This window comes from Ambystoma mexicanum, chromosome 3p (assembly GCF_040938575.1).
Source record: "Ambystoma mexicanum isolate Mex_15411 chromosome 3p, UKY_AmexF1_1, whole genome shotgun sequence".
Classification (NCBI taxonomy): Eukaryota; Metazoa; Chordata; class Amphibia; order Caudata; family Ambystomatidae; genus Ambystoma; species Ambystoma mexicanum.
This window is the reverse complement of record NC_090925.1, coordinates 1166161650-1166185666: the sequence shown is the minus strand read 5'-3', so window position 1 is coordinate 1166185666 and position 24017 is coordinate 1166161650. Positions and strand designations below refer to the sequence as shown.

Here is a 24017-nt window from a genome sequence, read left to right as displayed (position 1 = left end):
TACGCCGGGTTTCTATGGAAAAGGAGGCAAAGACTTATGGCTAGTGTAGTTTAGACCTGAAGTGCATGCAGAAACAAATGTTTCTGATTCAAATCGCACAGAGTTAGAAAAAGGTTTCCAACACAGAAGGAGGCTACAGTGAGAATGGATGCACATAATATTAAAACAAGAAGAATAAAGCAACTGTTGATAAAACGAAGTTAAAACTCATGCAAGTTACAAAAATTAGCAGCAAATAGACAAAGTAGGGTAAAATAAAGGGCAGCAGTAGTGCAGCAATAGAACAACAATCAAAAAAGCTCAGACCGGATGGGATCCCGCTCTCCAGTATGAATGGCTCCTCCTCCTTTGCTGCTCTGGTGAGACTCTGATTAGACCCCAAAGGTTCCACAGTATCACTATGTACGACAACCATACACATTTTGGCCAGTTTACAACAGGTTCTCTAACTAGCAATTTAAATTTTTGGAGGAGTGTATTAGGTTCATTTCATTGTTCCATGTTTCCTCCAATCCCGTTCCCCTTTCCCTTACTACTATCCCTTCAACCCCGAGTTATATCCAGTTGTGTTGACAAATATATAATTTCTATAAAAATGCATGCTAGTATAATTGATCCTTAATGCATACATCAACAAGAATACAAATCCAGTTGAACCATAATTTGAAATTGATTGGTTTAATATTGTTCTTTTCCCCCAAGCATTATGGAATGTGAAAAAGAATTAAAGATATTCAGGTGTTTATGCTCAACACTTTACAGGGGACGGACAAATGACTGCATTAGGTTGATATATGCTCAAATAGCCAGCAACATAAAGAATGTGCCAGAACCGCAAACCGTACAAAACCAAGCACAGCCATGAAAGAACCCAGTTTTCACTAGGCCAACTGAACAACATGTTCTTGCTCTCCTAAATGATTATGGGCCACACACCATTTACGCTGGCTCTTATTAGCACTGTTTAATTAATGATTAACAGCAGAACTAGCCTTTGCCCCACAAGATACCAATTTTGCATAACCCACTTTCTACCAGACATTCCCCAGAAAAGGCAGAATCCTCGAAAGGCAGCCCTTCAATTTCAGTTAGCGCTTATAATGTTAATAATGACAGCCTATCATTTCTAAAACAAAGGAAACCTGACAGGTAAGATATATACTTAATCAGGAGTCAATCTTTGTCTGTTCCCAAACTCAGCCTTCACTACACACAAAATAGATTTGGTTTCATCATGAAGCTATCCATGCACTTTTTTTTCTGCCCGGCCGATGGGGGTGGGTTTTGGGTTTGATAAATAATCAAATTAACTCACCATGTACTCTGATGGAGCCATAAATTCAATTGTTGCATTTTGAACTTCAGGTCTTTTATGTGGTTCTCCATAGACTCTCGTTACAGGATTGTACATAAATTCTTCAGGAACTACAAAAAATAAACATTAGTACTCATTGAACAATAGTGAAAACCAAATTATCGAAAACCGTACAACCCACAAATATAAGACATCGCTCAGAGATGAGCATAATATTTCCTGCACTCTCAGAAATGCACAATATTTAAAATGAGAATACTATTGTGATGTTAAATTCACATAGTGCCCTTATAAACTTTTAGAATAAAGTAATGTAGATCCAAAATTGGATTTAAAAAAAAAGGGACTTTTAGAAACTTCAGAACGTGTGTGTTCTTTTTCTAAATGGACAATATTTTATAAAAAATAAATGTCGGGAATCCACCAGGGGGCGCAGAGATGTGCTGACGCATCTCAGCTCGTCTCCTCCGTTGGGCACCGTTTGAGGGTCTTGAGCCCCCCCCTCCAACGCCCCCAGAGTGAGGAGCAAACCATACCCCCACCTTGCCAACGTTGATGTGCACATCACCCCGAAATTTGAACTTCCACAGTGGAGCCGCTGCAAAACCACGGACCATTGAAGTTTGGAGGGAGAGGGACCCCTCCCCCCTTCGGCACCGCGGCTCCACTAGAAACTACGCGGAGCCCGGGCTAGAGAGCGGCCTGTGACTAGACCGAGCGACGCTGGCTGGCACCTTCCCCCCTGGAGGGAGGTAGTGGTGGCAGGGCGCACCCTGGATGTAGCTGGACCCGCTCCCCCTGGGACAGACGCGAGCCCCCCGCAACGTCCGGGGAGGGCCCAGAGCGGTGCCGCCGGGTCCCCCGGTGCCTGGAGAAAGCCGGCGGGGAGGCCCCCCTGAACACACGCTTCTCGGAGGTAGGCCCCTCGTGTCAGAGATGTGCGGGGGGGGGGCCTATGAGCTGGAAGGAGGCACTCAAGTGATTTCGCCGCCCGTCCCCGTGCCCCCAAGTTAGTCCTGAAATGGCGGCACAGACACACCAGGAAGCGGCGGACACCAGCACTGTCACCAGGGGCATGGTGGCCCTCCTGGAGGAAATCAAAGGCTTCAGGGCAGATATAGCGCTGCGACTGGACACCCTGGATAAGAAAGTTGACAAAATAGACGATAGAGTTCTAGCGCTCGAGAATAACACTGCCTCCAACGACATCTTCGAGACCCAATTCGATATGCGCCTGGCAGAGCTCGAAAGGAGGGAAGAGAAATGCTCCTTAAAGTTGGATGACTTAGAAAACAGGGAACGTCGGTGCAACTTGCGCTTTTTAGGTTTCCCGGAGCACGAAGATGAAACGCAAGCGGACATTAATAAAGCCGTCAGCGCAGTGGTTGGTCTGCTGTTCGAAGGAGCCAACACGAATGTGCCCACTATCGACAGGGCCCACAGAGCGGGCGCTTCCTCCAGAGGCCCCAGGTCCATTCTTGTTCGCTTTCACTATTTTGCCGAGAAAAATAAGATCCTCTAACTGGCTCGCAAGGCAGGCCCAGTGGAGTGGGAAGGGGCCCGGTTCTCAATCTACCAGGATCTGTCAGCTTTCACACTGGCAAGACGACTATGCGCTCCGTTGACAAAAATGCTCCAGTCCAAGGGGGTCCGGTACAGATGGGGATACCCCTTCTCACTCTCTTTCGAGCTCGAAGGCTACAAATACGCCCTAGTGACGGAGGATGACATCCAGAGAGTGTCCAGCGAACTGTTGACCGGTCCGAATATGGAGCTGGGCGACCAGGAGGGTGAGCGAGCTCCGACAGGCCCAAAAGGGACCAGGGCCCCAAGGGAAAGACGCAGGGTTCGAGGCCAAAGGAAATTCAGGAGACTGGCCCCGGCATCCCCGGGGCTTCCGGACACATGAAAGGGACCGTGGTGATTAACGAAAAAGCCTGCAATCGACTTCGTGAGTGGATGGGGGAAACAATTGTTTATACCCAAGGACGACCTTGGGGGTGGGGGGGGGCTCGAGGAGTTGTTAATGAAGAGTTATTGAGCCCGGAGGGGGAGACAATGGTGGCCTGCCTGGCGATAGGATGACACCAACGACCTGCCAGGCGATCAGGGGGGAGGAGGAGGGAAAGTAAGGGGGTTGAGATGTTGGGGTTACAGTTATGGAATGCCAGGTTTTGGGGTCTACTACGCACCCCCAGGGCTTTCACGAGCCTCTAAAGGTGTAGACAAGCACTATGGGAACAGGAACTGTTGCTGTTTGTTGAGGGGAGCTACGAGCTTTTACCAGTGTATTAATGGATGATTCGCTCCAATACTCGACAGTGGGGTCGCTAAATGTGCGGGGGCTCAACTCGCACACAAAGAGATCGTTGTTGGTGCGAGAATTTGCGAGGCTCCGGCTTCACTTCTTATTTGTACAGGAAACCCACTGGGTCCGGGGCAAGGAACCAAAGCTAAGGGCTAAAACTATTGATCAGGTATTCATGGCATCTTCTCAGGCAAAGAAGCGAGGAGTAGCCTTGGTTGTAGCCCCCGGGGCCCATTTTGTGCTTAAAGCCTTGAAATCAGATCCAGAGGGACCATTTCTCATGGTTAAGGGGGAGGTGCGGGGTCGGCTGTTTACACTGGTGGGTATCTATGCCCCGAATGAAGCACAGGACACCTTCTGGGTTGGAATGAAAGAGATAATATCATTCTCGGAGGGTACCCTATTGGTTGGGGAAGATTTTAATATGGTTCTACGCCCCGAGAGGGATAGGAAGTCTGCTAAACCCTGCCCGAACATGCGCCTTCACAAGAGACTTGCTGTGGCCTTTAGCGAAGTGAACAGGGAATTGGGCCTGAGCGACGCAAGCATCTGCAAGCAGGGTCGGAACCCCGACTATACTTTTTACTCAAGGCCTCACGCAGCTTTCTCTCGTATTGACTAAATTTGGTCGAGACCTCGTTTCAGAGGGAGGTCACTGACTCAGGAGTGGAGATTGTCCCTTGGACTGACCACGACATGGTAAAGATTAGATTGGGCCTCCCCCCTGCCCCAGCAGTAGGATCCCGGTGGAGGTGTAACGACCTTCTTCTGCAGGACAAAGAGGTCCGTCAAGCCCTTCTGGTGGCCATCGAGGACTACTTTTCCCTCAACGATAACGGTGAGGTGGGGGTCATGGGAGTATGGGAGGCATTCAAAGCTACTATCAGAGGTACCCTCATAGGGATAGGATCGGGGAAAAAGAGGGAAAGAGCCCAGGAGGAGAAATCACTAAGGGAGAAGATGGAGGCAATACAACCAGGGGGGAAATTAAAAACTCAGATGTTCCCTGGGAAATGGGAGGAATTGCAGAGGTTACAAACCAAATTAGCAGACCTCCTTGTAGGACAGACGGAGAAGAAACTCTTTCTTAAAACAGAAATATATGGAAAAGGGGGAAAAGGCGGATAGGATACTGGCCTGGAGGCTCCGTGAGTTCAGAAACAGCAGAAGGGTTAATTCCATCCGCACCCCGGAGGGGGACTCGACAGTGCGGGATAGTAAAATTGCGGAACAATTCAGGCGATATTATGAAAGGCTGTATAGCTCGGAATACGTGGGCGACGGGAACGAGGTTGACAGCTTTCTCGACTACCTCCCGATACCGGGCCTCCACCCCGACAAAGCTGAGTTATTGGAGCTGCCCATAACCCCACAAGAAATAATAGATATCATATCCTCGCTGAAAAGCGGAACAGCCCCGGGGGACGATGGCTACACAGTCAAGTTTTATAAAACATATAGGTCCACGCTTGCCCCATTCATGGCTAAGATGTTCAATGCCGTGCTGAATCAGGGCTCCCTCCCACCCACGATGATGTCGGCTTTGATTGTAGTGCTCCCTAAGGAAGGAAAAGATCCCACCCGATGCCAATCATATCGCCCCATCTCCCTTCTTAACACCGATGTTAAAATTCTAGCTAAACTCCTAGCAAATAGATTAGCGAAACTCCTTCCCTCCCTAGTACATGGAGATCAGGTGGGTTTTGTTACGGGGCGCCAGGGATCAGACAACATTAGAAAAACCCTCGATCTCATGCATGAAGCTTCAAGACAAGAGGCGGAAGGCTACCTTCTTTCGTTAGACTCAGAAAAGGCCTTCGACCGTGTCGAGTGGCCCTACATGGGCAGAGTTCTCCGCAAGATGGGGTTGGGAGATAACTTCTGTGGGTGGATCGCAGCACTTTACAACGGCCCTTTAGCGAGAGTATTGGTCAACGGAGGCACCTCAGAGCTGTTTTCCCTTTCCAGGGGCACCCGGCAGGGATGCCCCCTCTCTCCCCTTTTATATGCCCTAGCGATGGAACCCCTGGCTATAGCAATCAGGACAGACCAAGAGATCACGGGGATACGGTGTGGCGACTGCGACTTTAAACTATCCCTGTTTGCAGATGATATCCTGGGCTACCTAACCAACCTCCGGGTCTCCCTACCACGATTATTTGATCTCATACACCACTTCGGCTCCTTCTCGGGACTGAAGATAAATACGTCCAAATCTAGCTTGATGCCCATGGGACCAGGGGAACATGCGATTGAGGGCAGCACCAAAATACTGGGGGTAAGTATAGAGCGGGAATCCACCAAATACCTGGGCACCACCATCCCCAGAGACCTCTCCCAACTATACCATTGCAACTTCCCGGGGATCTTGGCTCAGGTTAATAGCGACCTTCAACGATGGGCTCCCCCTTACACTCTCTTGGCTGGGGCGCATGGTTACGGTAAAGATGAATATCTTGCCCCGGCTCCTCTATCTCTTCGCGGCACTCCCTGTGGTGATACCCGAGGCCTTTTTTGAGGTTCTCCAATCCCGGGTCCTCCAATTTATCTGGAATGGCAAAAGGACGAGAATCAAGACTTCCACTTTGACCCTACCAAAGTCAGAGGGTGGATTTGGTCTCCCGGACTTCAGGCTTCACTATAAAGCAGCCCAGCTCTGAGTAATGTTGGAACATATGAGGGATGACATGGGAACATATTGGACATATATTGAGGACATTCACGCCCACCCGAGAAAAGTTAGAGACCTTTTGTGGGCCCCCCCTAGGGTTCTCCCCCCACATCTTAGGACTCATCCCACCCTGGCGGCCCTCTGGGCGGTCTGGAAGCCTAACACTGCTAACAAACGACTATCCTCTTGGCCATCCCCCCTGACTTCGCTTTGGGGCCCCCCTATTGATCTAGGATCCAAGGGATTCCGAGACACCCAATCTTGGTCAGACATGGGCCTGGAGAGAATCTCTCAATTGTACCGTGAGGAGGGTTTTATAGAATATGATAAACTGACCGAAGCATTGGCGGATAACCCTCCCTCAGTCTTCGAATACCTACGCTTGAAGGGGATCTTGACCCACCCTCGCTGGGCCGATCGTCTCAAACGCCCCCTCACCCCTTTCGAGACAATCCTGACCAAAACACCATAGAACCTAGATACGGAGAGGCTCCCTATCTAGGTTCTATGGTATTTTGATTACAGCTGACCTGGAGGGTAGGCAACCTTTCAAGGAGATCTGGGAAACCAGGCTGGGCATGCCTCTGGATGATCATACGTGGAAGGCGATTTTCAAATGCATTTTCACGGGGTCTCTGTATACGGCTGCTATGGAACATAACTTCAAAATCCTCCATTCATGGCATCGCCCCCCGGCCACCCTGTCCAAAATGTTTAGGGATGTGTCCCCCTTTTGCCCCAGAGGGTGTCTCCAACGGGGCACATGGTTTCATTTGTGGTGGGAATGCCCAGTCATTCAGGTCTATTGGTCGGAACTACTCAGCTGGATCAAGGAAATCGAGGGGTTCTGCCCGACCTTACTGCCATTGGAAATCCTCCTGGGCACCCCCGCACCCGAGACAGAACTGAATGCGTTCCCTAAGGTCATTGGGGCCATGTTGAAAGCGGGGAGGCTAGCGCTCGCCCAAAAGTGGAAAAGTGTACTGGCCCCGTCCAAAGAGGAATGGCTCTGCAAACTCAGGTCGATCTTCATATATGAAAAGCTTACCGCAATAACTAATGACACCATGACGGACTTTGTGCAAGAATGGACTACAGTTCTTCTCCACGAGGATTGTATTTCTATGCGCCTGTAGAATGTATTTTAGGTTGCCTCCACGAGATGCCTATCGCCATACTTCCTTGAGACTGTGATTGTATCCTTCTGTTTAATTCTCAAGCTGAACCCACTGTGTCAAGTGATTTGTCTGATTGGTACTTGGCAAGTAACCGTTCTCCCCAGAGCTATTACTGTTCGTGAACTCTCAAAACGTGGTGTGTTAATTGTGGGTTAGGGTGGGAGGGAGGAGGGTGGTGGGAAGGGAGTTAATTTTGGAAAAACTGACAACCTGTCTCTCTAATTTTCTGTGTCTTACTGATGGAACGGCCCGTTTCGGCCAGCCTTATATGTATGTTGTCAATAAAACAAATTGTTAAAAAAAAAAAAAAAAATGTCATAGCAAACTCAGTGCTTGTGATTTATCCAAGATCACTATCCGATATATTAATGCATCAGCCATATAATTCCCCAAACAATAGTGTTATTAAAGCACTTTAGTAATGTCTGCATGTTGAGGCCACAGAAGCCTACTATCCATTAACAAACAATTCAGAGAAAATTCTTAGTAGCTGCACACTTACCATCATTGACTCTGTAACACAAGTTGCATTTCCATCGCCTCTGATCAAGAAAACTGACAAAAGGGTTAATGTACGTCCTACAGGAACGACACCTCACGATGGTGCTCGAGGTGACAACAGGCAATTGCTGAAAAATGAGAGCAATAAATCAGGTGCCAATCGTCATTAGAAAGACCATCAAAAAAAGAAGAGAGTGCTTAGAACTCAAATCTATATGGACCAACAGTGGTAGGCTGCCCTACCGATAAGTGACATTCAGGACGCACAGTAACATGACCCCTGCTTTGATTGGTCCCATCAGTAAGCAATACACAGGGAAAAGATCCATTACTGTCCAATTTGACAAGGAGGTTCAAGGTATGATATGGCATTTATAACGCGCCTATACACAACTGTTTCAAGACGCGACAAGGCAAGGGAGGGAGAACAGAGCGAAGACGGACAACGATCCTACTAGGCCAGGTATCATTCAGATCGTGCAAGTGCATGGGAAGGGGGAGGGGGAAAAGTGCGGTACATGGGATAAAACAATAAATAAACAATAAGTAAAGAACGGACAGCTGGTGGCAAGGGTAAGTGCAGACATCAGGTGTCAAGTGCTAGTAGTGGGACTGTAGGGATACAGAAAACAGTCCAAATGCAGGGGTTGCCAGGAAGGCAGTGCAGGTGTGTGACTGGCGGGGGAGGGGACCTGGGTCTGAGATCAGGGGGTGGCCAGGTAACCAGTGCAGTTTCAGTCAGGAAGTCAGCAGGTGCGAGGAGGAGAAAAAGCAGAAGCAAAGAGAAAGGTTTTGAGGTGCTTCCGGAACAGGAGATGATTCTCCTCAAGTTTCAGGGAGGCTGTTCTAGAGGGAGGCCCCAGCTGAGGAAACATCTACCACCAACTCGTTGCTTGGAGAAGCGACTGACCCTGAAGGAGTTGGAGGCGGATGAGCAAAGAGCTTGAGAAGGAAGACATTTAGGACCGAGAGTTGAAGGTATTGAAGCCCCAGGACCCAGAAGGCATTGTGGACAATACAGAGGGTTTTGAACTTAATCCTCGCAGTCACTGGGAGCCAGTGCAGAGATTTCAGTCCTGGAGAGATGCAATCCCTGGGATTGAGGCCAAGGACAGGTCTTGCAGTCCTGTTCTGGATGAGGACATGAGAAACATACATCTTTTCATTTGTATTGTTTAATCATCTAAAATAATTTACCTCATATTTCAAAATAGGGAGTAAAGTAGTCCCACTTCAAAATCTTTTCAGGTTCCTTGGGGTAGGAGAGGCATGTGGTAGGTTAACACACTGGTTTCAGGTGCTTATTCATGTGCTATTTTAGTGCTTATTCGTGTGCTATTTTAGGTCATAACGTCCATATCGTGGAGGTTCCGAATTAGGCGATTGTAAGCATTAGAGAGTTTTTCCTTAAGGCCCTGTGGGTCAGGGTCATCTTGTCTTAAGTACTACTAGGGATTCCCTCAAGCTGGCCAGGCTCTACAAGAGTTAATCGTGGCAGAGCCGCCCAAGCCTAACTGAAAGGCGGCAGAGTGTGGTGGTTCACATGTACACTACACACTGTTAGATACCAAACAAGAGACGCTCCACACAATATTTGTATAAATACATTTTTATTTTCAGAAAACAAGAAGACAATACACTAAACAGTACACAAAACTTTTTAAATGCAAGTTCTTTTTAAAGTCCTTCCCGGAAAAGTAACAGGTAGATAAAATCCTTGTCAGTTCAGGTAGGCAAGGTCACAAGAGGCCAAGAGGTATAGGGGCAGTCTTAGGTAGGAGCGTTCCCAGTGTGAAAGTGTTCTCAGTGTGAAAGTGTCAAGTAACAATTCTTTGGAGCTCTGTTGGAAGGAGACTGCCAAGAGTGTGAAGAAGAGGCCCAGCAATGAAGAACAAAATCAAGAAAATGCCAGCCAACAGGCCCAGCAATGAAGAACAAAACCAAGAAAATGCCAGCATACTGTGACAGAACAATACCCTGGGACCGGTTAAGCGATTCTGCAGGATGCAATTGGTGGTTTCCAGAGACTGTTGCTGTCACAGAGGGCTTCAGTCACGAACACAGATGCAGAGGGGACAACACCACCCCCTGGGAAAAACAACTGTTCAAAATTCAGAGATTCGCAGGTCAGGGGTGAGAGCCAGATGAACAGAAAGAAGAGAACATGGATGATCGGAGCGGTCAGCTTGGCGAGACCCTAATGTAGAGCAGATAAACGTTTGAAGAAAGCCCACTGAACAGGAGCCAGCCATGGAAGATGGATACAGACGGAGTTCAGGAGTGTTTTTTCCAGGAAAGGAAAGGCAGAACCAGAGCACTTGTCTGGTGTCACAAGGCTAAGATTCCCAGGTCAGTTCAGGGTAACATCTTCAGAGTTCTGGTATCAAAGGGCACTCCCCTTCTGGGGTTGGCGATGCATGTACAGGGACAAAGCCTTTGAGCAGGAGCTGTGATCAAGTTGTCCCCACAGGATCATTGGAAAGGGACACATGTGGGTTGGTTGTGGTCTTTATTGAGGGAAAGCTTTGCCATCCAATTCTTCGTAATGTCACAGGGTGCTGTTGAAGAGCTTTGTTTTTTTCTCAAACAGGCCTTCCAGAATATAGATTTGTAGACCCAGTTGTAGAGAAGGTGATTGGGAAAGGTGATCTTTTATCCCTCTCGGGAACCAATGAGGGAACACAACACCCAATCACACACCAAGCACTATCCAAACATAAGGGTGGTCCGTCAATGGCAGATCATCCCTCCAACCACACTCGTGCATTCTGGAAAGGTCTCGTACAGAACAATGAATTCATACCATCAAGGCAGGCATATGCCAGCCAGAACTGGTTTCAGGTAGATTAGCACCGAGACAGACACACATCGAGTGGCCAAACATCGCCCCCTCTTTGTGCACACAGTTGGGGGCAAGGGATAGTTATGTGACCCCACCACCCCTCAGATCTGTGAGGCAAACAACTCCAATCTCAATTCTGATGAATGGAGGAAGGGGTCAATAAAGGCATGGCCAGGAAAATTAAAGTCTGCACAGTGAAACCGTTTTACCAGCTCCTGCTTAGCCACATGAGTAGCAGAGAGAGGGTACTCTCAGGGAGACTATGGGGCACAGTTGGGGTACTCCTGCCTTGTGAGTCACAAGGACTCTGGCAGAACACAAAACACAGATCCACACGCTCAATCAGGCTTGGGTTTAAGCCTGGCAGGGAGAAATAAAATATGTCACAAATAGATCCAATACTCTCTTCCTTCTCAAACAATACAGTGTGTTAACACTAGCTCTTACCAAGCACCTAAACTGTACATCAATTTGCTTTGCTTGCTTTGAGCTCTTAGTCAAGACGGACAAGCCATACATTTCATGTATGAGCCGAGCCAGGACTGGAACTATGGCTATTGAAAGAAATAGCATGAAAATCATGCAACGTTATATTTTGCATATCACACCATTTAAACCTGTTTTGTTTGCAACCAATGCAATCCAGCATGTGTTACACTCCAGTGTACATTTTCAGAAAATAATACTTTACATCACAGAAATGCATTATTTAAATTACAGTCATATACTCTTGCCGGCAGCCCACCGAGTTCAAGGGACAACAGCCCACGGCAGGTACCAACCTCTCCATTATTAAGGAGCAGTCAATGCACATGCGTTATCAAGCGCACACATAAAAGCATGCATGGTCCGTTTGCAGTTAGTTTCGTAACAGATCTGAAATCAATCAAAATCCGAATTGGAAAATATTTTTTTAATTCAAAAGAGAGAACTCTTACTTTTGCATTGCGGATCTTTTTCTACCAAATTGACTTTTTATTTGTCACTTATTAGTTACTAAAAACACAGTCATAAAAATAACAAATTTAAATAATTGACTTCTGTGATTCTACAATATAACGAATATAGCAGACATCCCCATCTCTAAGCCTCTCACTACACCCCTCTCCTGGTCCGACCATGCTCTCTTCTCTTCCCAGGTGGAGCTCCTGGGCTCCCTGACTAAGGCTATGCCTGCACAGCCATTCTCCTTCTCCGTCATTCAACCGATGAAGCAAGTGTTGGTCGCTGCTTTTGCTGCCGCTTTCATTCCCCCTCCCACCCTGGCTATTGATTCTCCCACCGACACAGCCCTCGCTAAACTTCACCACTCCATCTCCAACACCCTTGACACCCATGGCCCCATTATGAGGATCCGCATGACGCCTGGCAGCAAGTGCAACAGCTGGTAAGATTCCAACCTCGCCTGTCTGAAATCCAAGTGCAGATTTGCTGAACGGAAGTGGCAGACTTCAAATACATCCACTGACAAACTGGCCAGTCTCTTGCTCCAAAGGCAATACAGTCTCTCCTTCCGCTCCAAGAAGATGGCCCATATCCAGGCTCGCCTCTCTGGGTCACCAACAATTCAGCTGAACTGTTCAAAATCTGTAAGGAACTCACCAACCCTAGTGCAGTTTCCACTTCTCTTCCATCGCAGGCCCTCTGCACTGCACTGGCCTCCCATGTCACAACCAAAATCCAGGACATCCTGTCCTCATTCTCCTCTAGCCCCCTCCAGGCCTGAGAGCAGTAGCACCACCTGCTCTCAGGCCTCCTTTGGACCGCCTCTCTATCTCTCCCCCATACTCTCCTCCTTCTTGCCCATTTCACCGGATGAAGTTTTCAAGCTGTCCGCTCTATAAAAGTCTCCTCCAAACAGGTGCTCCCCTACTTCTCCAGAACTATCAAGAACAACATTTCCTCTCGCGCTCCTGCCTTGGCTGATTTCTGCAACCAAGTATCCAATTCGTATAGTAGCACACCTAGGTAATTACATTAAAGGAATGTAAATCTAGAAATGGCAAACGTGGGTGCAGAGGAGGTAACAACCCTGACACGCAGTTGTAGAAAATACTACCAAAGAAGATGGTGTCCGAAGAGTATCGGAAACTCCTGTCCCCTGCACACCTTATTGCTGAAAATCAGCTAATATAATGTTAAGTAATACTTTACACAGAAATATGTAACAAAAACATTCAATGTCAATGAATGACACTGTTCAGTGAAAGGTTTGTTATCCAAATCTTTTATATTTGAAGGTAGGAAGCACAACACGTTTCGGGATTCAAAATTCCCTTCATCAAGCGAAGTTCAAAGAGTCTATAATGTGTAAAACCATGTCAAATCAACATTATTCAAGTTCAGTGTATTCCATTTACACAAAGTCATATGCTATTGAGATTCATTTACAAAAATGCTGTTGGCAACCGCATGCAGAATTTAAGAGATTGTAAATAAAGATGCTAAATATAGTCAGTACAATTTAGAATATAGGTGTACCTAATATTATTCAACGGATCATCAGAAGTGTGCGTGTAGGCATTCACAAGTCAGTGACAGAGTTTATAAAAAAAATATAAAGAATGGTACCTGTAACATTAACTGTGCACAACAGAGTCAATGTAAGGTTGGTTAATATCGCCATTTATGAAACACCACTAGAGGACCATAGGAAAAAATAAGCAGATCACCAAGTAAACGTTAACTAGATAATAAGAAATTAGATGCGGGAAAGGCTCAAATTAAGGAAAAGTTAGTTACCTTGTCGAAATGTATATGTCCAAAATCTAATGGGAATAACCAAAAAAGAAAAGAAAAGGAAAAATCCATGAGGGAAACGCCAATGTTAGATTTCTGTAAAAAGACTGAGTGGAAAATAATCATCTTACCAAAGTACATGTATTCCTAGAGAACGTGTGTCCACAAAATGCTGTGTAACGTCTGGCTCAAAGCGGAAACCGAATCGCAGTAAAACGACTCCCTTGTAACATACGTGTAACAAACCGTCAATGAAGACCAAATCGTGTAAATATAGTCAATCATGTATCATAAAATAAACAACATTCAGAGATTCTAAAATAAGTCAAGTTCAAAAAGCCTCAGTAAGAACCTGCGTGAATACTGGAGAGTGTAAGCCTTCAGTCACAATGGGAGACGCGATCGCTGCTGTTGTCTTAATGTAGCCATGGTAACAAAGATTGAACATAGAAGATGGGCTGTGCGTGGAAATGCAACAAAGAAAGAGGACTGCGGGAAGCGCAATACCAAGGAAGTAATATGAATATCAGAGGAACTGGATAGCACCAAAGAGTGAATTAAAGAAAAAATGAAAAAACAGGAAAAGTGTCCAGTTCATGCAAAGGTTGCACAGATATAATTTGGCATCTTACATCCAAGAATACATGAGGAACAGAAACCCATACAGTTGCAAGTAGCTAGTCTTTAAAGTTCAACATTTATTTACAATGTAGCTCATGACACCAATTCTTGGTCAAAGTGGGTAATATCGATATGTGACCAATAGTAATATTGATTGGTTATGGGTGAAAGGATCGAATACAAAGGATCGAAATGCAATACATTAGAGTCAAAAGGACCGGGAAAAAAAAATAGACAGATTTTTTTTTGGGGTGTACCCCACCAAACCCCCGTTTTTAGGTCAAAAACCCTTAATTTTACCAATACAAAAAACCCCCCAAAAAATACATTAAAAAATGGCACAGTATTTTTTTTTCAGTCCTTTTGACTCAAATGTATTACATTCGATCCTTTTGTTTTCGAATGAATGACTGGACACCATATTGTATACCTGAACATCTGATAGCTATTTGATTCTTGGCCAAAGATATATATATGAACATGATCATAAGACATGGTTGTTAGGCAAGAATTGATGTAACACTGTGAGACTACACAACACTTGTCTGCTTGGTATTAGGTAACCCACCTTTTGGTATAGGGCTGTACTACACAAGTATGTAGTGTGACTGAGCAGCCAGGCTGATCTCAAGAGTGGTAAATTTGAGCTGTAGTAATGAAATTCGCAAATACAAGTAGTCAAGTAACACTTACCCTCAAGATTTTAGTTATAAATAAGTATTTATTTATTTAACATACATTTTTAAATAAGCGTTCTTTAAAAAGGGCAAGATATGTAACAATCAAATATACTTTAAAATACTTTTCCAGAATCAGCATAAGTTTAGTGGATACTCTTTAGAGATGCTTTGTACACACTTCCTACACCCAGAGGGGACTTCATTCACAAGGACAGTAATGGCATTTATACATCACTAATACACTTTGCTGATTCTGAGGTTGCATAAGGAAAGGTTAAAGGAAGGAAAAAGGTTAAACAGGCTCTCAGGGCATGCAAGTATACTTAAATCTTCCAATGAAGTCTGGACAAAACCTTTTCCAGCAATAACAGTCTAAAAACAGGTTATCACCAACAAGGGACAGAAAATATCAAAGTCAATGGACTGGAAGAGTCTGCAGGGAGCCAGGACAGCCAAAGTCAATTGGACAACAGTCTATGGAGCTGAGGCACTTCGTAGTTAATAAAAGTCTTGCATACTGTTTGAGAGTTTTGTAGAAATCACTTATAGGGTCACAGGCTGTAACAGTTGTGGGAAGCAGTGTTGAAATCAACTCTAACAAAAGTAGCCACTGCAAGTCTCGACTGAGAAGAGCAAAGCTAAAGACACTGAGGTAAGTACCCCAAGTCCAAGCAGTACATTTTGTTTGAAGAAGAGTGGTCCAGCTGGTTTCTGTCCTGTTACAGCGATGCTGATCCTGGGTTCCTGAGTCTCAGTCGCGAGGGAGGACGTCTGGAGTACTCCTGCGGCTATTTGGAGGTCGTAGCAGCTACAGGCTCTTCTCGGATCAGTGGCACTTTGCGGTTTCAACGTGTGGTTAACAGCACCACCACATATCTTGGATACCAGTTGGGCTTCCTTCACTCCTTGAGTCCTGCACTCTGGTGAGGGGAATTACGCTCTGGTCACCCTGCTTCTGGAGGGTCCTTAGGAGACTCCCGGAGCTTCTGGCCTGATAGCAGACGTTGCACTCTACTACAGATTTCTCGACCCCTGGCATTTGGTTCCTGCAGCAGCGAAGAAGTACAGCCAGTGGGGGAAGATGGTCCAGTGGAGTTCGTCTCAGGGTCATTTGGTCCCACTAACACGAGGGAAGACGTCATCCCTTCTGGATCTTCTCTTGTCAATGAGAAAAAGGAGTTTCAGCACAGCAGCAGGGTTCCAATGGCCAATTCAAAGTTCCAGGAGGATGCAGCCAGCTTCGGTCACGGTTTCTTCGTCGGGTGTTCTTCCCAGCCGTCGACTCTGGCGATAGTTCCAAAACTCATCTTTTTAAGCAGGTTTCTCCCATTCATGCACAGCCTAGGCTGTCATTCAAACAGCAGGGTGGTTGTCCGGAAAAGACAGCCAGCCAATCAGGACTGGTTGTATTCAGGCACTCCTAGAGACAAAGGATAGGGGAGTTTCGGCAACCTCCCGCTCTTCCTGCCCTTCCAGACACAGTGGGGCCAGAGGCGGGTTTCAGGACTGAAGCCTGCCAAAGGCAAAACGAACAAAGGGCTCAAACCTGCCTTGACACGCATAGTAAAACCCAAGAAAGACCTCACAAACAGAAAATGTTGAAAAAGAAGACCAGGGCCATTTTGACAAAATGGTCACCCATGGGTGCTATACTGCAACTGAGGATTCAGCCTGCGGTAGAAATGCATAATGGTAGGAAAATTAAACCACTGCCATCAGCCATTTAAAGTAGTGAGGGTAGCATAGAAAAATGTTACATAAGTAGGTAGGATAAGGGCTACTATACTAGGTAAACCCCCAGCACTCCAAATAAGATGGTGTGTGTTCGACCTACAAAGAGAAAAGGGTATGTAAAGTCAATTTCACTATACTATTCTTGGGAACAGTAGTTCACACAAGAAAAGGTGTTTAAACCTTATGAGAAATCCAAATGAATTTCTCTGGGACACTGCACTGAAGGTGCGGTGTGTTACCATTCAAAAAGTAGTTGCCTATGGAGTTTGTTGGACGCCAAAAACATTGGAAACACATTCCAAATCAGGTCAACAAAATTTAAATAGTCCAAAGGTCCAGCTAAGAGCTAGTGGTCTCTAAGGTTGAAGGGAATTAGCACAGAAATGAGAATTAGCCCTAATAATGGTAACTTAATTGTAAGTTACTCACCGTAGTGACTAACGTACTCTTAGTCCATAGTCCCCTTTCCGCCATACTGTATGGGCGTCCCTTCCAAGGGAAGCGACAACCTTTTTCACCAGAACAAAACCTTCCCCTTTCAATTTAGAGGCGCGGCCCAGGGAGCCTCCGCTGCCCTGATTCCGCCCTCTGGCGCCACACCTCAGTCCCCTTTGACGCGTAGACAATAGATTTAACATTGCCCGATGACACCAGTATTATTAGGGGATAGGTTGGTGGGACGTATGGAGGAAAGGGGTCTATGGACTAAGAGTATGTTAGTCACTACAGTGGGTAACTTCTAATTAATCTTACGTCCCGTCCCCTTTCCTCCATACTGTATGGGCGATTACAACTAATTGTAGCCCCAGGGTGGAGAGGAGACCCTCCTTAAGCAAATAGGTTCCTGAGAACCGCCTGTCCGAAAGAGGCATCAGATCTAGAGCCGGCATCCAAACAGTAATGCTTGCAGAAAGCTGAGGGAGAGGCCCAAGTGGGCATGCATGTTGGCCGGGAGCGGCTTGTGCTGACCCTTTTACACTTCTTTGATGGAAGAGACCATCCAGCAGGATATGGAAGCTTTGGAGGCCTGGTTACCTGGACTTGAGCCGCTGAACGTGACGAACAGGGCGTCCGACTTGCGGAAACCCTTGGTCCTGTCCAAGTAGAATTTTAGGGCACGCCTGACATCCAGGCAGTGCAGCACTCTGTGCATCATCCTTGGGATCGAGAAAAACGTAGGAAGGACTATTTCCTCGTTCAGGTGAAATGCAAATGGAACATTGGGCAGAAATGCCGGGTGCATCCGCATGACTTCCTTGTCCTTGTGAAAGGTGGCATATGGTTCAGAGGCGACCAGCGCCTGAATCTCGCTGACTCTGCGAGCCGAGGTAAGACGGACTAGTAAGGCCGCCTTGATGGTGACCAGCCTAACGTTCACGGACGCCATTGGCTCGAATGGTTTGTGCGCCAGGGAGCCCAAGACTATAGTAAGCCTGCAGACCAGGCCTTCAAAGGAGGAGTAGACCTGCATAGCAAGGATAGAGGCAGCGATCCACTCTGGGAAGTTCAAGGCTACACCCCCCACCGGGGACGGTTGGATCTGGGTGCAGGGAGAATCTTGTGGCCATTAGGGAGCAGAGTGTCAAAGCTTGTGACAGATCTGCCCGTGAACCACCTCTCGGTCAGACTGCGAACGTTGAGGTCGAGTTCCTCCATGCGACAGCAGATGTCGGAGGAGTGTTTAACAGCTGTGCGAGAGTTGAGAGCGGCAATGTGGAGAATGTTGCCATCCTTGAAAGACTTCCGTGGAGGTCCTAGGTATGCCCTGCGGAAGTGCAGAAGGAGCCCTAGGGTGGGCAGAGGAGGAAGGAGGAGAGGGCAAGGTAGCCAAGGAGGAGGATGTAGACGCCAGAGAGGTGGCAGAGGAGGGAAGCAACAGGGCAGCCAGAGAAGAAGTAGAGGAAGCCAAAGAGGTGGCAGAGGGTGGCGGGAGGAGACACTAGGAGGTGGGAACAAGAGGAGGCGTGCAAGCAGACAAGACCAGAACAAATTCAATTCACAATGGGCTTGATGAGACACAAAAGAAGAGCAGTCATGTAGATGTTAGGAACAACCAGTTAAAGAGCAAGAACGACCAAGGGAACCTGAAAGAAAAGGAACACAACAGGTGTGGCAGCAGTACGATGTGAGGGAACAACCAGGCAGAGTGAGGGCTAAGTAACAGAACATTGATCAGGGGAACCTAAAGGAGGAACGTGAGAAACATCCAGTAGTAGCCATTTCAGTAAACAGCAGTCAAAGACAGCAGACACAAGAACAGAGCAGTCAAGCAAATAGGGACCTAGAGAAGAAAAGCAGTAGAGTACAGAGCAGTAACAAAGGGGTAAGGGAAGGGGCTGGGATGGGATGGGGAAAAGGGCAGTGAGGAGGAGGAGGGTAGGGGCCCGCAGGGGGAGCAGGGACGCACAGAGGACGGGTAGGCTCGAGAGCAGCAAAAGATGGAAGGGGCGCAGAGCACACGCGATCAAGGATTGCAAGTGAACAACGCGGGTAGAGGACATGCAGGTGCAAGCGTAGCCAATGATGGAAGGGCGTGGAGCACACGCAATCAAGGAATGTGAGGGAACCGCGCAGGCAGGGACGTGCGGGCACCAGTGTAGCCCAAGGATGGAAGGGGCGAGGGAGTGCAACGCAGTGGAAGAGTGCGAAGGAACCACGCAAAATGGGAGCAAGGGTAACGGGGGACGAAGTGATCAGGGAAAGGGGGACACGCCCTAAGGGCCCAGGCAGATGGACCAGTCACGAGCAGAGGGGAGGGGCACAGGTCGGGGGAGAAAGGGCACAGTCAGAAGGGCTAAGAAGCGCAGGGCAAACTAACTCCCCACAACTTCTTACCTGGCAGCCGCAGACAGGAGGCTGACACGTCCACACTCGCTGTCTACGCTGCAAACCCCTTCGCCGTCAAACACACGTTACTCAACACCGCGGACTTGTCTTGCAAGGTATTTCCCATACAGGGCCCGAATCTTGGATTATATAGGCTCTGAAGCATGGACGTAGCAAACATGCTACATTTCGTAGGGCAGCGTCTCCTGCGCAACTCTGTCGCTCAACACCGTGGACTTGTCCTGCAAGGGCATGTGTGTTTTGGCTTTCTATTATAGAGTCTTGATTTCCTCCATACTTCTAAAGGCATTCTTGTTTCACTTTTGCAGCATACAGCACCCTTTGTGCAGTGCTGCTGAGAGCCCTTTGGGCTCTCCTTTTCATATACTACTGTTCTTAAGGTTAGAGATACTTTTTATCCTTCTTACCTTTTCCTTTTGAGAGATGAGCACACACCATCCTATGTGGAGTGCCGATGGGATACCTAGTATCACCTTTCCCTCTGCTCCTTTAACATTTCTGTAAGTGACAAGCATACAGTTACAGCTGAAGGCAGTGGACGTGTTCTACTGACTTCTGCGCAATTTTTTCTCGCAGGCTGTGTCCACAGCTGCGGCTATGCACAGAAGGGTCACCAATGACCCAAAATTGTGGCTTTTCTTTCATCACCATTTCTTGTGTGGTTGTCCTTTCTTTGTCCTTGTATCATCCTGGATGGGGGAGGTCCTGGTTTGAGTTTTGTCTTCAGCGGGAACCCTTTGTTTAGCCCACCGAGGCTGCAGTGTGTCTGCGAGGACAGGAAGCATGGGAAGATCCTGAGACTCTGCTATCCTTCGTCTTCTGGTGTGTCTGAAAGGAGCCAGTTCCCACTGGAAAGTTGACTGTGCCGATTGTACAGCCACCCGTCCCTTTCTGTAAACTGCAGGGAGAATTTGCAGAGGATAAGTGAAACCTTAATAAAAGGTGGGGATGCTGGGGCAGAAGACAAGTCTACCACCTGAACAGAAGAACCAAAGAAGTTAAATTGAGACGCCTGCAGGCCCTTCCAGAAAACGCAGAGAGACCACCGAGATCCTTACCCCATTTTCAAAATCGACAAAGGAGCTCCGAAGAGGACGACTCCTTCCCTTTGGCTGGCGGGACCAACTTGCCATAAGACAACCTGCAAGACAAGCCATCCCACGACGTGCTGTGACGTTCCTGGGCTGCAAACTGCCAATATCCTGGGACCGCAGACCCTATTGCAGTGCATCAGTCTTCCCGTCAACGAATCCTCCCAGAACTTTGATGAGCTCCAGTTGGACCTCCAAAGACGGGATTTACCCCCGCCCCCTCCTCAAAGTCCCTCATATAGTGCAGGACCGTAGAATCAAGGCAGATTGACAAGGCAGTAAACTTTCATCCTTGGAGCCTGTGAAAAGGCACCAAAACTGCAGACAGACGGAGCACAAATAATCCTTTTTGCTGCAAGTCCTTTCTCTAGACTGCTGCTGCAACATTCCTTCCAGAGTTCCTCCTTTCGTCACCACGACCAACAAACCGAAGAGCGGGTCAACCGCTGCTGCACCGTGAAAGAATCCAGCTGCATCGTCTTCACAATTCCTCAGGTCCTCTGGGACTTGTGTTAGAACATACCTAAGTAATTCTGTCGCTCCTTTGATGCTGGAGTGCCGACTCTGGTTTTTGGGTGTTCACCCATAATGTTCGCCCAGGTCTAACGCTTGTGCGCCTATAGGGAGCCTTTCCGAACGTCCCTGAAACCTTTTTGGCCCACAAAAGCAGTTTACTAATCTGTAATAGAAGAATCCTCTGGAACCTTTCTGCTGCTGTGCCTTACCTGCTTTACTTCCAATCTGACTTTGAAGACCTCTTGCCTAGATTGGGATGGACTGCAAACGCCTGTAGGCCTCTGAAAAGTATTTGTCTTTTTAAGTATTGATATTGCTAGTGTTGAATAACCCTTTTTATTCCTACAACAGAAAATGTTCTGAGTTACTATAACAAGTGCTTTTACTTACCACTGAACTGTCTTCATGATCTGTATAATACCAAACTATTGGATTACTTACCTGAAGTATTGCTTATGTGTTCTATTGTGTTGATTAGTTAAAATAGTACTTACCTGAATAACTTTATCATGTGTACATAAAATAAAAATGTTACTATAACTACAAGTGTGTAAGGTAAGAGTTTCTTTGAGCCTATGTATTTACGGAGCTCATTGAACTTACCTACAGCTCACATCTCCCTCCTAAAATAAGTCTGGCTGCTCTGCCGTACTACCCATACCTTTAGTACAGACTTCTACTAGAATTTGGGGCCTGTATACCAAGAGACAGTTGTATAAAGTCTTCCCCGAGATAGACTTTAGGAAAACTCCCCTAACAAGCAGTACGGTTTCATCTCACGCCATGCCTCAAACATAATTCTTGCCAGCGTGCACAGGACTAATCAAGTCTAGCAGAAGCAAGAGGAGAAACACCCTCCCACACCCCAAGCTACCTGCGAGACAACCAGTTCCGAACAGCACAGAATAACTCAAATGTCCTTCACTAGTCAGCCATTTTCGCCAGAGACCGAAAGAAACCACATCACACTGCATATGCAAACACAGTTTGCTGCACTAGCAGAAAACACCCACAGCCGGCAGCAAAGTCCATAGACCACAAGGGAAGGGCACTGGGAAAACTGTAAAAGAAAACTCACTAAACCTGCTTGTGCAGAGACAGTGGGTAGGTTTAACCTACTATTTGCAACTTTTTCCTTTTCTACCACCTCATGGGCGGGAAACAGATCCAGATTGGTGATGGACAGTGATCCAATGAAGAGAAAGGGATGGGGGGGTGGGAGGAGCTAAAAAGGACCACAAGAAACAGGAAGTTGCAGGAAGAAGGAAGAAGCAGCTGAGTTTGGAGGCGATTTCTTGAGCATGTGAGGTATTGGTTAATAAGTGTAAGTCGTCCTGAGCTAGGAGTGTGTGTGTGTGAAAGAGTGGTGGCCGTGGTTAGGTTAGATAGTGCAAGGCATGAATGTTAAGTGGTTGGGAGGGAGTAACAGGAAGGTAGGTGAAGTTGTATTAGCAGTGTAGAGAAGGGAGAAGCAACATTAAAAAAGGTGTAGGCGAGGCCAAGAGGTATGAGAGACATTGGAGGAACAGAAGAGAAGAGGTTAGAGAGTAGCGGTGGGTGGACCTGGAGAAGAAGTGTTGAGAGATTTAAGTAGAAGAGAAAGTGAGCATGGTAGAAGAAAGACTGAATCAAGCATTATCCAAAACCGCTTCCTTATATACTGCAAGGTTTAAGAATTTACGCCAGTAGGTACTCATTCATTTATCTTTAGTGCAGCTCAGCGCAAGACATCAATGCACAATTCTGAAGCCAAAACCAATAATTTAATCTTTTCCACTAGCGTAGATTACATGTGAATTGGCAGGGAGAACCACAGTAAACAGAATTTGACATGAAATTATTGTTAGCGCTGTACAGTAACCATTCATTTTGTGTTTAATGCCACAACAGATAATGATTTTTAGAACCATTGCTACTAAAGTACTACTACTAATATATGCCCACAGTGCACCTCCTCCAGATCCACAGAAAACAGTCTTCCTGGTCACTGTGCATTTGATACACAGTAAACTTCTAACATTTGCTGAAGCCCCCTTGCAGTGATCCTTTACAAAGAGTTTGCGTTGGGCCGTCGGAGAGAGGGGAACTCCCATGGGGGAGTGCTTATTTAAAACAACGAGTAAGGTGAGCATACTCCATTTCATTCCTACCCATGAAAAGAAAGTTAATACCCATTTCAGAATGTTTAAATTATAAAATACCTCATACCGACAAGTCTTTAAAAGGATGGATTAGGAGACCAAGGGGAAGCTTGGCTTTGTTCAACAAGGTCTGCGTCTGTGGGATGTTTGTGAGGGTTGAGCGGAACAACCTGCAATGAGAAAAATCAAATCAAAATTGCCTGAGAATCAGTTAACCAAAATGTTCCTTTCTTTTTCTTATAACAATTGGTTGCAGTATTATTGAAAACACAAAGCTGGCAATATTAATGACCTGAAATCTTATAGCCCTAAAACACGATAAGGCATTTCAACCTGATTGTGCACATTTGAACAGGTTTGATAAGCAGTGGGAAAAAAGTGAGCTTTTCAAACCTTTGCACCAATTTGTGTTTTCAACACAACCAAAGTACAGTACCTTCCAATCACCAAAATACGTACTGCAGTTTCTCTGCTGAGTAGGGGGTGGGGGGGGTTGAGGTTTCATGGTGATACATGCATATACAATAGACTCTCTTAATATGTAGGTCTGTGCAAAAAGGATGCGCATACTCGTCCTTGGCACTTAGGGGTTTAAGGAACAGAGTGTGCATCCTTTACCATGTTTCCAAAACAATGTATACCAACTTAACATTTTGTAAAAACAGAGGATTCAATGGGCAGAAGAAATCCATCCACACATTTTTAAACCATGCTCTCCATGTGCCTCTTCCTGCATATAAATCCAACAGGCTTGCTTTTTCTGCAGTTTAAAAAACAGTTTGCGGTGGAATGGGAAGAGGGCACACTCTAGAGGAACATTCCACCCAACCCAC

The 24017-nt window shown here is 46.7% G+C and overlaps 1 protein-coding gene across 1 annotated transcript in view; it reads right to left on the bottom strand.

Annotated features, from left to right (window-relative positions):
* SEC24A (SEC24 homolog A, COPII coat complex component) overlaps window positions 1–24017 on the bottom strand; it is a 1330430-nt gene that overhangs the window by 871438 nt on the left and 434975 nt on the right. The window contains exons 7-9 of the mRNA XM_069652570.1: window positions 23252–23354; window positions 7975–8101; window positions 1316–1425 (exon numbers count right to left, since the gene is read on the bottom strand). Of these exons, the coding sequence (XP_069508671.1) occupies window positions 1316–1425; window positions 7975–8101; window positions 23252–23354 (340 nt within the window). The remainder of the gene's footprint in view (window positions 1–1315; window positions 1426–7974; window positions 8102–23251; window positions 23355–24017) is intronic.